The 21,272-nt window shown below is 34.3% G+C and overlaps 1 protein-coding gene across 5 annotated transcripts in view; it reads left to right on the top strand.

Moving 5' to 3' along the window:
• LOC105202335 (glutamate receptor ionotropic, kainate 2) overlaps window positions 1–21,272 on the top strand; it is a 139,311-nt gene that overhangs the window by 102,617 nt on the left and 15,422 nt on the right. For 3 of the 5 annotated variants that reach the window (XM_026132630.2, XM_039449076.1, XM_039449077.1), the window contains exons 9-11: window positions 7,073–7,174; window positions 7,273–7,374; window positions 14,600–14,803. In XM_026132630.2, coding sequence (XP_025988415.1) covers window positions 7,073–7,174; window positions 7,273–7,374; window positions 14,600–14,803 — 408 coding nt within the window. Of the gene's footprint in view, window positions 1–7,072; window positions 7,175–7,272; window positions 7,375–7,855; window positions 8,060–14,599; window positions 14,804–21,272 lie in introns of all 5 variants that reach the window. The other 2 variants (XM_026132629.2, XM_011170798.3) reach the window with 2 other exon arrangements.

A 21,272-nucleotide genomic window follows, 5' to 3' on the forward strand; every position in this document is an offset into this window, starting at 1 on the left:
GTTAAAAATTGTTCAATTTTAATAGCTCGTATGGTTTCTATCATTTCCAAAGTCGTCGATATGCGAAAATACTTTTTCACGATACTCACTGTCATTATTATCAAAATAGAACTGTGATAGAAAGTTTTATAGGTCCGTTTGTAAATGCCACAGAAAAAGGTTCGACTTTTCGATTACGTAACAAAGAATTCACTTTTAGGGATGAAACGATCAACTTTCCATTTTTGTTCTGTGAGCGCTCACTCAATTTTATACAGTAAGGCTCGATTGATTCCTATCTTGTCTGCGAGGTGATTCCATCGTGTCTGCTATCCTATCGATCTTATTTAATTTTCAAATGGATCTGCAGGGAATCTTAAATCGCTCAAGGAGATTGAAAGTAATCCTTACAGGATCAACGCGCGTTTGCAACTCTCTCGAGCTGGTTCACTCTCGAGCTATTTGAATGATTTGAATTCGAGAAATCGAATATTTCAAAGTGTCGGAAGAGATTCTCGTCGCAATAATTATTTTTAGGTGAGATGTACCATTCAATATTACAAACGGTAGCCTTTTAAAGTAACATAAATTTCTGCTATATGAAGTTTCGCCTTTATTTGATTGCGCACGGTATCGAGAATTATTCAGTAAATTCCAAATTTTTCGGAAAATGCAATGCATAATCGTATATCCGGGGGTATTATGACCAAATCGAAACGAATGTATGAGAATTGCGTACCATATACATACCGAATAATTTGTTGCGAATGTTCAAACGGAATATAACCGTTATGAAAATTTAAAAAAAATCACCATAATCGGCTTAATTTCCAATGTCATTAATTTATGTATTAATCGGATGACAGTCAAATTGATCCATTACATATATATACATATATATATATATATATATATATATATATATATATATATATATATATATATATATTTATATATATAGATACAGAGATACAAATTTATTTTTCTTTACTAATTTTCCTTATAATCAAAACATGAATTGTATGAATAAATTATTAAAAATTAATAAAGTTACATTCTTCGAATATACAGTGACATATATATACAGGGTCATTAATGGTTGTATCCATTTTTTACCACAGGAGCATGATTTACCGACGGATATTTCTAACATATTTTTATATTAGAAATAACAAATGCATGCTCCTATGGTAAAACGTGGAGACAACCATTAATGAACACCCTGTATATAAATGTAAATATTATTTTCAAAGATATTTAGAACCATTTTATATTATATATTTTGTTATATAAAATTTATATATACACATAATATATAGTGTATTATATTATATTATATGTATTAATTATGTAAATCAAAACTTGCAGTTATAAATATCTTTTTAAAATAATATGAATGACATAAAACATGCAGAGCAGAATATTTCTAATTTGTACCTTCTTTTAATTTTTCTTCCATTTTGCGAGGCTGCGTACATCTTAGCGAAGCTTTCATCTAGTAGCTTTTCGCAACTGCAAATATGCACTTCATTTGCAAAACGAAGTTTCACGAGAGATAGATGGATAGAAAGAGAGAGAGAGAAAGAGAAAGAGAGAGGAAGGAAAGAGATTCTATCTCGTCACGTACATGATTGAAGTATAAGTGTCTAAATTTAGCGATACGGTGACTTTCCTCACTCCGCGCCAGAGAAACTTCAACTTTTCTTGCTAGAGGAATACCTGCTTACCTGCTGCTCCCTGTGTACCTTCGTGCAATCTTCATCTCTTTTCCGAAATAAATATTCCCTTTCATTTCGCGTACAAATAAGACAAGCAAATAACGTCATTTGTAAAACGTTAAATTTTTCTTGCCATTAAGCATGTTTCGTTAAAGTGCAGACGCTTTACATTAATACGTACATCATACGTACGTGATATTCTATTTCTCGACCTTCAGACAGAAAGAAAAAAAAATTCCCTCCGCGCAAAAGAAATATAAACGATCCCTCAGCTGGGTCGTGACTTTTTTACGACACCGGCGGGAGAGCTCAACCTGTCGACGTGACATCGACGAGGAAAAGTGTTAAATCATATATATAAGGAATTTACTAACTGTTGGTCCAATCAAGAGCTCTGCTGTTCTCTTCTACGTTGTTATTTCACTTTCTCGCTACTTCTTATTCCGGTCGCAATCTACGAGAGCAAGCTTTCCTGCCAAACTCTACTTTTGGAACGTGAAAATTTAATTTATTTTTATTACAACAATAAATGCATAAATCAAGGTTTAAACGTGGTATCGACAATTAGAGATATGCGTGTGGTCAATTGCACACGTGTACGTGTGCGTGCGCGCGTAGACACGGAAAGTGACGGTTACTGATTGCTTCGAAAATGTACCGTGCGTTTCCGCCCGTTCGGCAATAACTCCATTGCAGAGCGACAAAGTTTAGCCGCGAATAATTTACTAATGGGATTGTTTCGTCCATTCGTGCGAATCTAACTATTGCTCAATGAATCGCAACATTATAAAAGAATCGGTATACACGGATGTGCGATAATTAATTGCACCTCGAACGAATGAGCTTGTTTGTTAATTAAACGTCAGTCAAACGGTTTGCGCGACGTACCTTGAAAGGAAACGAACGTATCGTAGTATAATTTATTACAAGCGTCTGAATAGAATTTCCAAGATACAAGATGTGTACCAAATTCTTTCGTGACGTCCTGATTTCATTGAATAACGTTTCCGCTTTCGCCGAGTGATATGAGATCTGTTTGCCGGTTGCGCCATCACGTGCTCTATATATAAGGCCAAAATGTGCCACGAGATTTGTGCTGGTGCGAGGCACGCGTTTCGCTTTTAAGATGACTTCTCATATTCCACTCGCGTGGCCAGGATATACGCGGCACGGTGCGAGACTCGCGAAGAGGACATAATGATAAAAGTCGTCGTCGTCGTCGTTGCCGTCGTCGCCGCACCACGTCCGTCCATGAAAGGAGATTTTCTCGCAGACAAAAGAAGTGTATGTCCGTCGTAATAACAATTTACAATTATCTCGATGCTCCGACGCCACCGTTGTTCCGCGACGTTTTCTCACCGCGGAAGGGTGGCACTCTTAGATTTAAGTCACGCCCGACATTCCGTGGTAACTTCCGCTTTGGCTTTAATTAGACTCGCGCCGCGAAAACGAAACTCCCGGAATGGTTGGGAATACCACGCTAAATTCACCGATCGTTCGTTCAGAGCCGCCTTACACCTGAATTTTGATCGGCGTAATAAAGATAATTGATGCTGTCAAGCTGCGAGAATTTGATGGCATGTAATTTATTAAAATAGGGAAGAATTGATCAGGTGAAAGTTCAACGGAGTCGCTTTTAATACAATTTGTTTTTACTTATTTTTAAGATTTTTTTTGGAAATTTATAAAAGTTATCAATTTTAAACTTGCTGTATTTATTTCTTTAAATATTGTGTATGTACATACAATGCTATTTGAATATTCTTTACTTTAATTTTTTCAATCAGAAAAGAAATTTTTAATAATTAATTGCCAAAGAATATCGTCTCACTGTTGTCGTAATTTAAGATGCAGAAATTATCAAATACAAAACATTAAGAAAAAATCTTAATTTACTTGTATATTCTGGTCCGAACTACAAACCAACTATAAAATTGTTTTGCAAAAAAGTTTTGAAAAAAAATATCTATTTTTCCGGTTTTATTTCAATACTTTTTCTCACCAAGAATATAAAAAATTTAAAATTTTTATTTGATTGTGCTTTGGACGAGAGAGAAAAATGAACATCTAAAAAATGAGTTAATTGGATTAAAACTAGAACATGGAAAATGAAAAAAGTAGCTTCACTTACTTACTTAAATGAGTTATCGCGGCAACAGTTTTGAAAAATGTTTCGAAAAAACGCGTTAAAAATTTTACAAATAGTTTATACGTTAATAAAAACTTTTGTAAGTCTATTACCTTTAGTCTGCTTTCTTTCTCAAGATTCAAACTATTAAAAGATATCAAAAAAATAATAATTGACTTTTTTAAATTTAAAAACAAAAATATTCCGTTAACATCTTGAAAAACCACTAATTATTTGTCATTTAACATTTAACAATTAACAAATATCAGTTTTCGGACAGCAGGCTAAATTGAAATAAATCAAACTATTGCAATTCTAAAATATAATCGAAAGACTTTACATTTTTCTATATTTTTATGCGAGATGATTTTATGATACACATGAATTTTATAATACTTTTTTTCCTGTTTTTAAATTGCCTGTAAGTCGTTTAATCGTTGTCCAGCATACCTCATCCAAGCGACATCTCATGCTTAGGACATCTGAACGTCCTTAGAACTATTACGATCTTTCACGTAAAATAAAAAACGTATTGTAGCTTGAAATATTTAAATAATTAAGAAATTCGTTTAAACGCGTGAATGTTTGAAGTCAATCAAAGAAAATAAAGTATTATAATGATAAAAATTCAAATACAAATAAACGATATCAAAATCGGTATATAAAAAGCTACGTTAAACTTTTCTGTTCATCCGAAATAAATTTATAATTCTCGATAACAAAATTTACCGTATATACAAACAGATATGATGATATTATTTACTTTATTAATTTATTACGAAGTGCGTTTAAATGCGCGTGAAGCGGTATTTAGTAGTTGCGGTTTGCGAACTGTCATAACATTTTACATTTACATTCATTTATGCAATGGCATAATTTACATGTTATGAATATTTTATAAGGGCACCGGTGTAATATATTTAAAACATGCGATGTTGCTAATTCAGTACAATGTCGCTTTTCATACGTTAATTTCACACTTTATGGTTACGCGCTGACGAAAAATCTGGTGGACAGTCAGCTCCGGCTGCATTCGCGAAAAATATTAAACTAATGCAAAAGAATGTAGCCAAGATAAATGTGGTGCGACTGTACATACGTTGCTCCAGTGTTGGAGTATTATGGGCGCATCGTATAACTTTCAAGATACTTAAGAGACACAATTTAGAAGAAGCACATTAATAGCTCTGGCTTAAGAGACCGAGGATGAATGTAACGCTATAATATTTCTTGCCTTCCTGTTTAACAAAAACGTGGAAACATTGTGCGGCAATCGAAATGAGAAATCATGAATTCTCTCTTGGCGAAAGTTGCTGCTTAATGAGGTAATCAAACTTTAAATGCGCGTTTCTACTCTGATCCACCTCATTTTCCGTTTCTATGCATTCTATTCTTGCATTATCCCGCTAAAGCGAAACCCTAGCAAGGAACTCTCGACTCTCTTAAACTCTATTTTCATTTCTGCGAAGCGTATTTATTCAAGTGTCCCACATGTTTCTATGTTTCTATTCTATACTTCGATTTAGTATTACCGAAGGATCGAATGTACTTTTGCTTCGTTTTGCTGCGGTTTCGTACTCGCGAATCGAAAAGGATAAATCGACGATTAGATAGGACGACTTTTACGGCCGCACAGGCATAAGCTGAAATCTCTCAATCTCGGTTCTTTTTTATATCCCGCATTATTTGTTTTCAAAGTTTTATTGCAAGATACATCCTGCCGTGTTTGGCGTACAATCCTAACAGCAGCAACAAAATCTGTAATACAGTTTTTAATAGTTAAGTCTAAATATAAATATAAACTATATTAATGATAAAAAATATATTTTAAGGATGAATATTTTCTTCCGATACTTGTAATAAACAATGTCTACGTTTGTTTATGCACTTTTTTACTTTTTTACAGTCAAAGCTTTCACATTTTAATTCTTTGCGGTTGAAAAAGCGTATCAGTTGTACTGAACATAGGAAAAACAAATAGGAAAAATAAAAATATAAAAACACGTTTTGTTAAATTTTAATACATCGTTTAAAAAAAATTGTAATTTCTCCTCGGTTTTATAATTAAAAAAACATTTTACTGAAAGGTACGAGTGTTTAAAATATCATATGACAAATACTTGAATTTTAAGTTGCAATTTTATAAATTGAGTATTCAAAAATGTTTATATACATTTAGCTACAGTGCAAATTAATATTTAATAAACAAAATCGTAAACATCATTTAAAAATAAATATCATTTAAAAAATTCGATTTTTTAAAATCAATCCACCGGTGAACGGTAATCTGTCTTATGTAGACGATTTTTCCTTGAACGATAATATTATGTACTTATATTCACATCAAGCTTTGTCGCGACGGAAGGAAGAACTCGGGAGCGTTGAAAATTCTTTCGAACGATATCGTCAATTGTTCAACTTCGACGATCTCTTTGAAATTCATGTGATCCTCGGCAGAATGTATCCATCCGCCTCGTCTCTTTTCCTCGTCAATATCCCGTCACTCTCTTAATATCGCTCAATCGTCGATAGCCCCGCAGATTTCCGTGGCATTTTACTGGAAGCTGGCGAGTATAACTTGCCGCACTCCCGCCCGAATAACGTATGAGTAGCGTAAGATCTTCGAGAAGGAGCTTTAACGACTTTAACGACTTTACGGAGATTCGCGCCCACGTAAGCGGTAACGACTTTTTAAGTGCAAAAATTTTTAAAGCAACTGAGAAAATTTCTGAGCCGGTAATACGGCCGCGCTAGTCGTTAGCCAAACTACCGCACCACGAGCTTTGTCTTCGCGCCCCGAAAGACACGCGCGCCGAGATTGAGAGATTTACACCAGCGATGCGCATCCGCATCGCATTTTAATGTAGTTCGCTGTCTACATGGGGCACGTAAAAAGATCTTCCTGTCTGAGTCTGTAAAGCCATTCTAATCATGGGTGTATACAAAATTTTTTTTTTCGAGAGAGAGAAGGATCATCAAGTTTGTTATCACATAAATGGCATACATTTTTACATTAATAAATTGCTGTTTTGGATAATTTTAAAACATTAAATGTCTCCTTATTCCTGACTTTATACAAGACAAATATTTTGTTTTTGTCTGTATACGTGCTAATCAAAATGTTTGTTATTTCAAGTTCAATTTGCTGATTACATCGTCGCGCCAAGCGCGCGAAATGAAGTTGACGAGACTCGCGCATGTAACGTACAGAGAAATTCTCACGAATCCGCAATGGTTTTTGTTGCAGGTCGAGATGAAAGGAATCTCCGGACCCATTGAATTTAAAGAAGGTCGCAGAATTCAGTTTAAATTGGATCTGCTGAAACTGAAACAACACTCACTCGTCAAGGTACGTCGTGACCTTACTGTAAGCAAAACAGGAAACGTGTTAGGAGAGAGCGACGCGAATATCAGATGGATATAATATAAAATTGTGTACGAAACTAGGTCGGCGAGTGGCGTCCCGGCGCCGGCGTCAACGTCACAGACACTGCGACCTTTTTCGAGCCTAGCATCGGGAACATAACTCTGATTGTGATCACTATATTGGTGAGTTGCCGTCGGCATCGAATTTACATTTTGTCACGCAATAACGCTTTGTTAGCTGAACTTTAAGAAGTACAGCGTGGCAAGAAAATTAATAATATTTTACAAGAGACTTTTATGTGTCTTCACATAAATCTATGCACGTTTTATTGCAAAATTATGCGACATTCGGACGCAGCCGAAAAGGAATATATTCAAATATATTCATAATAACTTCTGCTCTCTCTTTCTATAAAAAAAAAAGAGAGAGAAGATACACGCAAGGCGAGATAGAGATTGTCGCATAATGTCGGTTGTTTCATTGTTTCAACCCCGGCTCCGCCACACCACCCATTTTGGAAGAGTCGAGCGAGAAACGCACGATAGTTCCTCGATATGGTCGGCGCCAACGTGTCTCGTCATAAATCCTCGTTACGCCGCGGCCTCAAAGCGCTTTCCGTTATTCTTGCATGAATCCCCGGGGTTTGTTCGGCGTCGGACGCAGGAGACGCCGTACGTGATGATGCACTACGAAAAGAACTACACCGGAAACTCGCGATTTTACGGTTTTTGCGTGGACCTCCTGGCGGCGGTGGCGAGAGAGGTGGGCTTCTCATACCGATTGGAGCTGGTGCCGGACAGGAAGTACGGCGCGCGAGATCCGGAGACCGGCGAGTGGAACGGCATCGTACGAGAGCTCATGCGACATGTATGATTTGGTTTGTTTGTTTGTTTGTTTGATTGTTTATTTCATTTCTCACATCTCTCTGTCTGAGAATACACAACCCTCCCTCCCCCGCCCCATTCCGAACATTCGTTCATGTATCGCTAGAGTCGGAGAAATTTCTCATGGGTTGTTCAGCTGATTGGATAACCAAGGAAAGTTTTACTTTATTACCAAAATCATATCTCGTCATTAGATCTCATGTTGATTGTTGCATTAAATAATTGAAATTGATTATGTGGTTTGACAATACGTCATGGCTGATCAATATAATATTGCACTACTGTAATTATTCCCTAATATAATTGTTCCCTAAGCTAATAAATTAATGCTCCGTTAGTATCATGGCTCAGTTATAATCGCATTAATAGTAGAAATGTAAACAGTATTATAGTTCGTTGTTTACAAAATTCTTTCGTAAAAAAGTATAAATGTAAGTAATATAAAATTATCCCATCCTTCTGTAATCCTATATTTTGTGTTTTAATCCAGTATTTTCAAATCAGTTACAATTTAGTACGTGCATCTAGTCGTAACAGTACATCTCTCATGCTTGACCAGTTGAATCTGTTTTCCTAATAACTCATAATGATAGATTACTCTGATATCTCCTTTATCATAGAATAAGAAGCTGTCACATATTAGAAGGATAAATCACGGCGTGTGTGTGCGTCGTGATACGCGTGCCATTGACAACCTCCGCAAATGTCAGTCAACATGAAATAAGGTCGTAAATTGGTCAATAATTGATCATTAACAAGTTGTTTATTAATCACACTAACGTAAACACCGCAAATCGCATCATCACAGCCAATGTATCAATTATTTAAGTTTCAATTACACCAATTGTTTATGATCCTATACATAATCACCGACATATAAATTTTATTTCTTTTGGAAAATAATAGGGGTTATGAGCTCATAGTGAATCGAAAAATAGAGAAATTTTTAACATCATGTAAAACTTTTATTTAAAAAGAAGAGACTTTTATTTAAAAATAAATAATATTTTTCTATTCAATAATGTTTTTCTAGTCAAGAAACTGTACAGTTTAATTAGAAAATTGCATTTTTCCGAAAAATATTCTTTTTGTTATAAATTAAGAAAAAAATAAACATTTCATAAAAGTTTCTTTGATCCGATACCGAATGTTAGTAAAAATATTGCTTTAAATTTTCAAATTAATTGGATAAACCATATTTGAGTTATCGTGATTATTGCTTTTAAAAAATAATATTTTAAGAAAAATGCATTTAAAATTTAACAACACTTTATCTATATGATTTTGTTTTTTAATCTTCTTAACAAACATACATATTTTTAAAACAAAAACTTTATATATCTATATAAACAAAAGTTTTACATAATTTTGAAAAAATACCTTAGTTTTCGATTTGCAAGCGTCCTTTAATACTTTCAATATTATTTAATTATTTTCAATAAGTGTTCGATAATGTGAGAGACAAAAACGATAACTGAAAGGAAATTGTTTAATATATATATTTTCAAACAATTAGGTAACATTGTTTATTTTTTTAATAACATGTATAAATCATTTAAACTCAAATAGAAAATTTCTTCTATAAAACGAATCAATTCATTTAAATAAAAATGTCATATTGATAATCGATCGTCAAACGACTCATGAAATATGATATAATTTAATTTTAAAATTAATATACTTTTGTAATTATTTAAAACTAAAAATTATATCCAATTTTTTAGTGCAGATAAAAATCAATATACAGCCAATATTTTTGCGAATTTTTCCTTAATTAAAATAACAGCTGATAAAATGAACGTGAAATATAATTTTTTTTAACGATGAATATCAACTATACATAGAACACGAGTAAAATCTATTCCTCATACACACTAACAAAATTGTATAATTTCGAAATATAAAATCGTATTTCATCATGATATTTATCAAAACACAAAATTCAATTGAACGTTCGCACATCATATGAATTTATAACTTACTTTTATATACTCACTGAAGCAACATGTGAGCTTGAAAATGATTTATGAACTTCTTATTTACTTTGATTAATTATTTCTTAAAGATACGAAAACTTTCTTCTTAAGCTGCAAATCTTTAATAATTATGCATTTCGTTGATACTCGCGTGCGCGTGTGTCATCTTGTATCCGCGAGCGCGTTTAAATTTGCCGGGCCGTTTTCTCCTTAAATCTTTCACGCTCTTACGGCTTTACGCTTCACGTACTTTTTCGTTTTATTCAAGAGACTCATGCATTATTCAAAGGAGAGTTAAAACTAGCCTTACAGCCTCCATTAAGTCGGCTTAAATTAATTTTATATCTCAGTTTCTGTCTTCTAGACTGCGTGTACGGACTTTAGCACTCTGTGCTCACGAGGATGTGCCATAGTAAGTGATTATTCATAAATGTGACGACCGTTTAATCTTTTCTTTATTTATTACATACAATAAGTCAAGTCATCCATTTTACGCGATAATTTTCGTCTTCCATGCGCCAAAAATGTATGGTAAATATTTGTCGCACGAATTCATATCGCAATAAATAATTTCTCTCGCTGATTGTAAAACTTTTACTCTTAACTACGTATGCTAATTTTTCATCTTTGTTTTCATGCGCGCATTCGCGCAGCTTATTTGGATTAAATCTTACGTTTGAATTTTCAAACTCTTTCCATGCATATGTATACGTACGTATGCATAACAATTTTTTACATGTAAAACCTCAAAACATCATGCACTCACAAATAAAATACATGCGTTTCTGTCTCTTTTATTTAAATGCTATATGTCACAAAAATAATAATATTGAATAAAATAAAAGCAAGGTGACAGTGTTCCAATCATGGATAAAGTCCTAATAACGAATCAAATTTGCAAAATTAAATGAATTGATAAAATTGAAGAAAATGTTTTATATATTCTCTAATTTTTTTGGTAATATTTTTTATTATAATATATTATAAAATACTTCCTCAATTGTTGATATTTTTTAATAATTTAAACTCTGTATTTTTTTAAATAATTTCTTCAAAAATTACGACATTTTTAGTAAATTACATTTAAAACATGTAATAACGTTACATTAAAAACGTACATTAATATATATTTGATCATGTTAAACCATAAAAAAATTCTCATATATACACGTTTTTAAATATTTTTTCAAAGTTCACAATTGGTTTGTTAAATATATAATTTTATTTGAAATTATAATATTTTCTGTCTACATTGATATTAATAATAATTTTTATAAATATTTGATTGTTAAATTTACATGAATTAATAAAAATTATTTTAATCTTAAATGAGATTCATAATTGGTACCGTAGCCTTATCAACAATTTAAAATGTTATAACATCCGTTAAATCTCGACGCAACTTCTCTTCCCATTTCTCTTCTTTTTTCTAACACGCCATTGTTTGATGTGGCTTAATTAATTTTCTCTTTGTATAGACATTCTTCCTGTATAGGCAATACACAGTTAATTCGGTCGAAATTCTCATATGCAGCTCGTAAATACCAAATCCGCTCGACATACTCTCTAATTAAATCGCTCGCGCTTCCGCCGCGCGGCAGTCACCGGCCCCATTTTCATCTAAAATGGCGGAAAGCTTCATGAAGTGAAGCTACTTTATTGCATTTCAAGAAGCCGATTTGAATTTAAATTTAAATCTAGACCCCGCGCGCGCTAGACCTCCAACTCTCAACGTCTGAATATACGGCGACCGCGTGATAAGCTCGCACCTGCGGGGAGGGGAACATCTTTTTGTCTATATTTTCACTTATTCACCGTGAGAATAATATTTGCTCGGTAAAACGAAAGCTCTCGCCCGTTGTACGTTCGTCTCTCCTGTACGTGTACAATTATCGGAATTCTTCAGATAATTTTTCTCGTTCTCGCTTTCCTAAATTGTTCGCCGACTCCAATACGATCGATCATTCATATCAACTTTTTATCGGATGTTTAATCCACCGTATCCGCATACGAGATGCACATCCTAAACTTGATAAAAGTTTCTCTCTGTTTCTAATTTTTAAAGCAATTTAGTTTCTCATTTGTGAAATAATGATTCTAGATGAAGCAGATTTGATATCATGTGAGGAACAGGAAAGACTATTTTACTATTAAATTAGTGTAAAAAATTAGCTGTAAGATAGAGTCAAAAATTTCGTCAATCAGAAATTATGTATCATGTCAATTTCATAAAAAAGACTTCAATTTATTCTAGATTTTCTACTATTGAATATATTAGTGCGTTCAATCAGAAATTATATAAATAGTATATTTATTTCAAAATTCTTTAGAAAAAAGTCACCAATATTGGCATAGCATCTTCTAACGATCTTTCTTGAAAATTAAATATTGCATTTTATTAATACTGATGAAAACATGATCTGCTAGAAAATTGAAATAAAAACTCGTAATTTATATAGCCGTAACACTTTTCTATATAAAATCTGCTAAAACAAGTTCTCTTCAAAAGCGAGATAAAAATTTATATAATTTTCTTTTGCAAATACATAGTTCAAATGCTATATTATTGGTAATATTAGATTACTTTATATATAGCCTCCTAATTATCTTATTTATATATTTTTTTCTTGTTTTTCTCATAGTACAGTTTTAAATCGGAATGCAATATCAACCGGTCTATTTATCGATAAAACAGGCTATAAGATAATAAAAACCATATAGGATCAAATGAAAAACAGCACTATGGGTTCTATTTATTAAATTAGTAACATAATAGAATTTTTATATATTATCGCCCTGCACGTTCCATCTTGCGGAACTATGAAGGTATTTAGATAAATTGATCAAAAACGTTTTATATTAAAGTGAAATGCTTCTAGAAATCCCTGCATTAATTAAATATTTTGTATAGATGATTCATGTGAAAGAAAACGAAAAAAAAAAAAGGTAACTCATTTTTTGTCAGATGCTCACTTTTGTTTATCTGTCTTAATTATATTATAAAAACTGTTATATCACCTAATAGAAGATAGATTTCCAGTTTGCACTAAATACTTTTAAAATTTTATTTTTAATTTTTATTCAAGAAATATAATCCAAAAATAAGGTGATATATCGATGTTAGTGATCTTAATGACAAAATAACGATATCAAGCTATATAGACACTATTCATTTATTTAACAAGCTGTTATCTAGCTGACGTAACATTACGCACGTTAATCGGCTCTCTCGCACCTGAGTCTCCGAGGCCTGCGACACACAGGCAGTTACGCTTGCAGGGCGCATCTCGTGGGTGTGTTCGGCCTAATAGTCTATCGAAGAGTAATCCATTTAGCTGGTAATCAGCATCGAGAGAGCTATCGAACGCGCGTCAGAGCAAGTGCATTCGCCAAGCTCGGTACGTCGTCGTAAATACCAATTAAAGCTGTCCGTACCGTTACGGAATTGCACGATCCTCTATCGTACGATGCATACGGTATCACAGAAACTTTCGGTGAACGCGTCGTCACTTTTTATGCGAAATTCATCGATGTTATTTCAGAGTTTGCAAAAAACACAGATTTTCAGTCGATGGAACTCGCTGTGCTGTCGTTTGGAATGCACTTTAGAGAATCTTTATCCATACCTTTAAACACACACCGAAAAAATTGTATTTTCAACTTAAAAATTCTCTTTTTATTTTTATTGTTATCTGTTCTAAAATATGCTCTAAAAGAATTTGTTTAATTTTAAGTTTATTTCTTTAATTCTTCTAAAAGAATAGACATTAGTAACAGTTATTCTTAAATTTCGTTATAAATTGTACGAGGGTATATAAGTAAGATAAAATTGTAAGATTTATTTTAGGACTGATTTTCTACAAATATAAAAAGAAAACATAATTTAAAAACTTTGAATCACATTAGAGTACGCGCACTGTTTTCCCTGATTACAAAAATTAAATATTATACAAACTAATAAACACACTCTTCTTATTTTAATAATGCAATTTTTCAGTGTATAAAGTGTATAATTTTTATAACAAACAAAAGTACATTTTATCTATTCAATTTGCCAATCACGTCACTAAATTAATAAAATAAAAATAAATTAATAAAGATAGCAGTCGAAAATTATAACAAGATTATGACAAAATGAGCTCCATTATACTTTAATTAAATCCGCAGCGCGTATCTCTCGGCGGAGCAAAGTGACACACTAAAGTTTCCCGTTCAAACTTAGATCGAAGGTGTAAAACTTAATCTCCAGATCGAGCGACCCTTACTCGGAAGAAAAAAAGATTTGCATCCAGCCCGTATAAAATTCCCGTGACGAACGTACGAGCGTTTTATCGTTTTCGCGCAGCCTTGTTGTCGACCATATCGATAGATTCGACGCGGTAGCAGCGTTCTGTGAAAAGGATGCGGGATAACAAAATGGGCGGGAGAACTGGCGACCGGAGACGGATGAACGTAAAGATAGGAAAAAGAAAGAGAGAAAGGAATCGCAGACGAAATCTTGCAAAAGGAGAGCGAAAGACGGTAGCTCCTTTTTATGATCCCCGTAGGAGCAGCCGTATGTAATGCTGAAGAGCGGGGGGAATTTCAGCGGGAACACGCGCTACGAGGGCTTCTGCATCGACCTGCTGAAGAAGATAGCACACATGGTGGGCTTCACTTACAGGATCGAGCTCGTGCCGGATGGCAAGTATGGCGTTTACGATTACGAGACCGGCGAGTGGAACGGGATAGTTCGCCAGCTGATGGACAAGGTGAGTGTGTGCGGTACGCGTCCGTGTGCAACGAACTCGAATTAGCGCTGAGACGTGCACGGCCTAGGGTGGAAGGAAATCCAACCGTCTGCGCTCGTACGAACTCTGGCAATAGTCAGAAGTAACGTTCAGCGCTCCTCTAGATTGATAATCAATTTTTAACGCTCCATTTTGCACCTGTACAGTCATTCTACGATTTATTAACAAGCGTGAAAGATTCCTGTGTGACTGTAAGGGGACAGGAAACTCTTGAAACGAAAGCACGTCGTCAGCTGACGCATACATACATACACGATGTGATTTACATGTTACGGAAGCGATGCATACGCGATCTACTATGCTGGGAGGTCGTCGACTCCTAGCGCGGTGAGACAGTTTGATAGCCGACGATAAACGCAACAAAGGGTAGTTAAGCGAATTTCCACAGAGATAGGGAGCAAGTATCGGCATTTGCGAGGAAATGTGATGCTCGGAAGATATGGGTAATGTCGCTCCTAACAGGCATTATCCTGCCAATCCCAAGAAATCCATGGGCACTATACGGCACAAAATTTACTTACAGCTCTCCTTTACACGAATTATCGCTTCGCGCTGGGTCGAAGGTTCTGCCATTCGTATCAGTAACGCCCCGCGCGTGTGAACATAAATCATGCAAATTGATGACCACACACGCGGGATTACCTACGAACGACACGCGGCGGGTTGTGCCGCGATATATATACATATATATATATATATATATATATATACACGGAAACCGTGCCGTTTTACTGGTAATAAGCGCGAGCGAATCGCCGCCGTGCACTCCGCCGTGAACGCGTAGGCTTTAGACGCGCTGGATGCCGCTCGCTTTTGCAATTCAAATCGCGAACAGATGCGAGACGTGGATATATACGAGGGTGACACCGCGTTTCTATCAGGAAAGCGTGAAACTTAGCCCGCGTATTGCGCTGCGTCGCCCTACGTCCGCCGCCTACGTCTACATTTCGGAGCAGGTACATCGCGCGCGCGGGCGATTGATTAAGTGCCGCATACGCGCGCAATTCCGTTTTACCGAATTACAATATCCCGCTGACGTTTGTAGCAGATGCAACGATGCAAATGTACACGAAGCCGCGCCGTGATAACAATGTCAGTCGCGTACGCCTTGTGCCGCGGTAAACACGTATCAAAGATAGTGCCGCGTAAAAGAGAGCTCGAAGTCACAGGTAATGTTTGTGCCGATTAAGAGCATGTATAGAATACCATTGAATATGTGCATATGTGATACCCGCATTGCTGCAATCACGACAGCCTAAGGATTTCCCAAATTCGTGTGGATCGCGACCCATTTTTTAAAACGGCGAACATCCACGATTCATTATACTTTTGTAGAAAAATTACAAGAGAAAATGAGAAATTTATTATTCATTTAGGCTACTTTATTTATATCATCATGTCACCCCTCTTTTTTAATTTTTTATTGAACACAATTTTGTAAATCTATTTCTCTAATAATTTATTAATGTTTAAGAACATTATAAAATTACATAAAATTATTTATATTTGCTATGGCAGAATTATTAAAAAAAAAGTTTGATCTTATTATATTTATTTATTACGATATATAAATATAGCAATTACGTAAAATTTTATTAAGCAAAAAAAAAACATTTATAAAAACATAATCTAAGCTCTTTGTATTATTATAGACATAAAGATGTAAAGAAGAATATGTATTTTCTCTTTATGATGTCGACATCATTTTCATGCGCAAGAAGTTTGTAGTTTACTTCAAAATTTAGTTTTAATTCCATCGTTAAAAAATTTTTCGCCACCTACTAATGAATCGCCACCTACACTTTGGGAAACTCTGACCTAACGTATTATTTTGCACCTGTAGTAAAACGTTGAGTAGAACGTATTGGTCGAGGGGAAATTCACAGCCGGCATTGGTGTACAAAATTTCGGCAGTGGACTGCCGAAAAAAGTAAGCAGTGACCTATAATATTGACGACATTGTCGTCAATGGTTGGGGAGTGGTGAGCTCACTTCAGAGTCGGTTTTTCGATCATGGGGTTGAGCACAAAAATTTTTTCTTGCATATTCCGAAAGTACATAAATAAAAGAATATTTTAAGCCTATAATCAATTTCATAATTGCTTTCTTTCTGGTAGTTTACTCTTGTACCTGAACGGTGGGGTGCTCACTTCAGGGGCGGTTTTTCGATCACGTGGTTGAGCACAAAAATCTGGTCTTGCATATTTCGAAAGCACATAAATAGGAGAATATTTTAAGCCTATAATCAGTTTCAGAATTGCTTTCTTTCTGGTACTTTACTCTTGTACCGTTAATGTGTATTCGTACTTTCGGGACGATTTTCTGGCCGAAGAGATTGAGTACGAACATTTATTTATATATCGTTGGAAAGCACATAAAAAGCACTTAATTCTAGTGTATTTATTTTTTTATTTTATTAATTATTTATATGAGTTGGTGCTGGCTTAACGTTAAGCTGGCACCCCCACCTTCAATCTCATTTTCCTGCTAAACCGCTCGAGCACAAAAATTTCAAATAGGGTACATAATTAGCACATAAAAAGCACTTAATTTTGGCATAAGTGGCGTTTCGATTTTTTGTGGTGGGGGTGCTAACTTAACAGACATTGTTATTTTTAGTATTCTATTGTTTGAAGTTAGGTATACCTATGCATAAGACATCACATAATAATGTGCAATTACAGTAAAATGTATAGAATTTTTAAAGAAGAATGTTTAAAATTTATTTTGATTACAAACAAATACAATATCAAGGTCATTATTTTGATTATTTTTATTATTATTTTTAGTGTTCCATTGTTTGAAGTTATATGCATAAGACAGCACATAATAATGTGCAATTACATTAAAATGTATAGATACAGTTCGTAAATAAAATTTTTGGAAGTTTTTTGTATAATTGTGTAGAATACTTCGGGAAAGCTTTAGAATTCTTGTGCAGGCATTGGCGTATGATAATGGGCACGCGGTAGTGTTCATAATTGCATGGCATTGCCTTAATTTTAATATAGGATTGACGGCATTGTAGGCATTGACTAACAATAAGCATTGTCGGCAGTGTACAAAAATGTCGGCAGTGTTTTACAGCAATGCCAAAAATCGGCATTGGTGTACAAAATTTTGGGTTGTGAATTCCCCCTCGGTATTGGTACATTTGCTTTTTGGTGTATTTGCAATTGTCTTAATCCGAGAATAATTACCCTATTTCTTTATTTTGCGTAAATAATTGCCTGAAGTAATTTTTACATCCAAGCCAAAAGTCATTGTTATTAATTACATATTGTATATTATTAATTATTCTATAGTTTATTAATGTTCAAGAACATTATAAAATCACATAAAATTATTTATATTTGCTCTTGCAGAATTATTAAAAGAAAAATTTGATCTTATTATATTTATTTATTACGATATATAAATATAACAATTATGTAAAATTTTTTTAAGCAAAAAAAAAACATTTATAGAAACATAATCTAAGCTCTTTGTATCATTATAAACATAAAAATGTTAAAAATTTATAATATTTTCAATTTTAACTTTAATTTAAACTTACTTTCAATCTTATTCCAAAACTAATATTATTATATTATTATATTATTTCGAATTTATAATATAATTTATAATATAAATTCTTACCATACTTGATTGATTTTGTAAGGAGAGAAGAAGGAACTATAATATTTGGGGTGTTATCTACACCCCAAATAGTTTCAACAGATCGGTATTATGAATATATGAGTATCATAACTTATTTTTATTATACTAATTGAGTCTCAGAATCTTCGAATAAAAGATAAATATGAATTTTAAATCAATGAAAGAATTTGATGTGAAGATGTGAACTTTATTTTTGATACTGGAGTGTAAAAAATACATGGGTGACTATTTTTGGGTTAAAATTTTTGTTAGTACTAGAACTCTCCCTTTACATGACATTTGATAATTTCTCTTTTTCAGAGCTTGACTTTTGCAATCTACAATTTGCAAAATATACAAATTAATCTTTGTATTTTATAAATGCGAATTGTTTTCAAGAGAAAGACTAAGGAAACTTCTTTTTTTGCGGAACGTTTTTTTTCCATGATACATTTCTTAAAGACGCACTCTCGTTTTTTTTGGAGTAGGATGTAATGAGCCAAGGATTCTAGCGACGATATCTACATTCCAGAGAACTACTTTCGCTATAAATCCCAAACTTCGGAATTGGATTGTGTCCGGTTGCTGCGGAACACAGGGTGTACTTTTATCGCGAATGAATAATGTATAAACCCTACATGTGTGCGTATAACAGAAACTACATTTCTGTATAGAAATAATTAATTCTACATTTTTAATGTAATGCAATATGACGAGGAAAGCTCGCGGCTTTATCAAACGGATTACAAGATACGCCCGAGATACTGCTTGTGAATCGAAATGTTCAAAACAACAGTTTAAATTTAACGAAATGATATTCGTAAAGTAAATCAATGTAGACGTTGGCTCGGTATCCAAGGCGTTCGATAACGCTAAGATAAAATAATCGCGTTTTAATTTCAGGAAAATTACGGTTATGAATGGTTTAATATTTTGTTATTCCGAATGCATTAAACGATGGCGATCAACGATGACGAGGGTGTGCGCGCGTATGGGTCGGAATTCGTGGAATTATGAGGAATCGCGATATGAGAATCCGCGAAATTTCTCATTTTCATCGGAAGACTCGCAGACCGGTGGACGTTACAAAGCGACCGGCACTATGTTATCCGGACGGCAGTATTAATTTTGTCAGATGATCATTAATAACACGTGCCTCGTTGCAGTCGTCGTGAGCGCAATGGCGAAACCGAGGACGGAAAAATGATGATAAAAGGCGCGCGTAATATGCCTAGAAGCGGCATCGTATTTTAGCGACTTGCGCATAGTTGAGCGGATCAGTCCCTTCCATTCTGCAGTTGAGAATGTCAAATCAATAATTAGTCATCTAATTAGCGGTGCTTTTAATTATCGTACAGTACAATATCAAAAAAATTTCTCTACGTTGCTCCTAGTAATGTAGGAAAACTTTTTGATACTGTACTGTACGCTAATTAGAAATTTCATACATTTTTTGAACAGAGTGGCTAGACAACTTAATTACTTCTACCCAGTAACTGAGAAGTAAAATTACTAGAGTCGTAATCAAAAGGCAACGCTTTGCCTGCAATTAACTGCTAATAAAAAATGCGCAAAATCTGAACAAAGACAAAATATAATTGTTTAGTTAGTAATAAGCAAATCTAAAAGAGAGCTGTAGAATAAAATCTTATTAAAAGTTCTTGTTCATTTCCTAAACGGTATTGTTACAACTAATGAAAATACAATAATATTAGTAACTGTGCATCTACTTACATTTCTATCAGATACGCTAAATTTTTTTTTTTTTATTCATACATTTTGCACCTCAGCGAGTAATCCTGTTTTCGAAAATATTGATGGAAAGGCACTTCTCTTTTAAATAGAATTATTTTATAATAAATTTTTAACGTATGCCCCCAATTTGTAATTTAACGCAACAAGTTTTGGAGTATTCGTTGACACGCAAAATATGCAAAACGTTACACGATATATTAATTTCCCTCGCTTGGATTTTCTTGAAAAGAGAATGATATATCGATATTTCATTTTTATCTGAACGGAGTTGATAAATGGGATATCGTTTGTCGGCTACACGCGGGAAAAGGTAACGCAGCTCAAAAATGAATGAATGAAATGAAAAACGAAGCTCGTTCGCAATGTATCACCGCCGTCATGGAAATTATTAATCGACGAGAGAGATTTTCAACAAAAGTATTAAATAAACAATACATGTGTACACAATAACATGTATTGCGGGTACAAATATATCAGATAATCTTGCGTCTCCGTAATTCTATGTAAAATTGGTATCGCTCTTTTTCCGGTACATTATCTCTTGCAGCTTTAACCGGTTTCTCGCATTCACTCGTTTCCCTCGACACATTCGACGCCTGTACATTGCGTCGCTCGTACATTCATAAACGATTGACGGCACGATGCATCGCGGATCCGCAATGGCGCCATGCTGTCATCGCGCGAGAACACGCAACAACAAATTATTGCGACCGTCATCCATGGGTTGCACGGGACGCAGAGTAAATCACGTGCGAATTAGTGACGCCGCCAGTCCGAAATATCTTTTGCGGGATGTTACCCGGTATCGTTTTATGCAACGTCGATGTCGATGCCATTTCAGCTGTCCATTGTACGTGAGATGTATCGCTCAGCATTCCCCATTCACGGTTTAACTATCGACAACCGTAATACATGGTAATACACGTAAATAAAGTATCGAGCTTTTTGCATGGAAAGATTAAAGTGAAATTTGGAGTTATCACATGTTGTGACACATTGGAACTAATAATGATCGCTTTTCATTCATAATCAGATC

Source organism: Solenopsis invicta, chromosome 5 (assembly GCF_016802725.1).
Source record: "Solenopsis invicta isolate M01_SB chromosome 5, UNIL_Sinv_3.0, whole genome shotgun sequence".
NCBI classification, from domain to species: domain Eukaryota; kingdom Metazoa; phylum Arthropoda; class Insecta; order Hymenoptera; family Formicidae; genus Solenopsis; species Solenopsis invicta.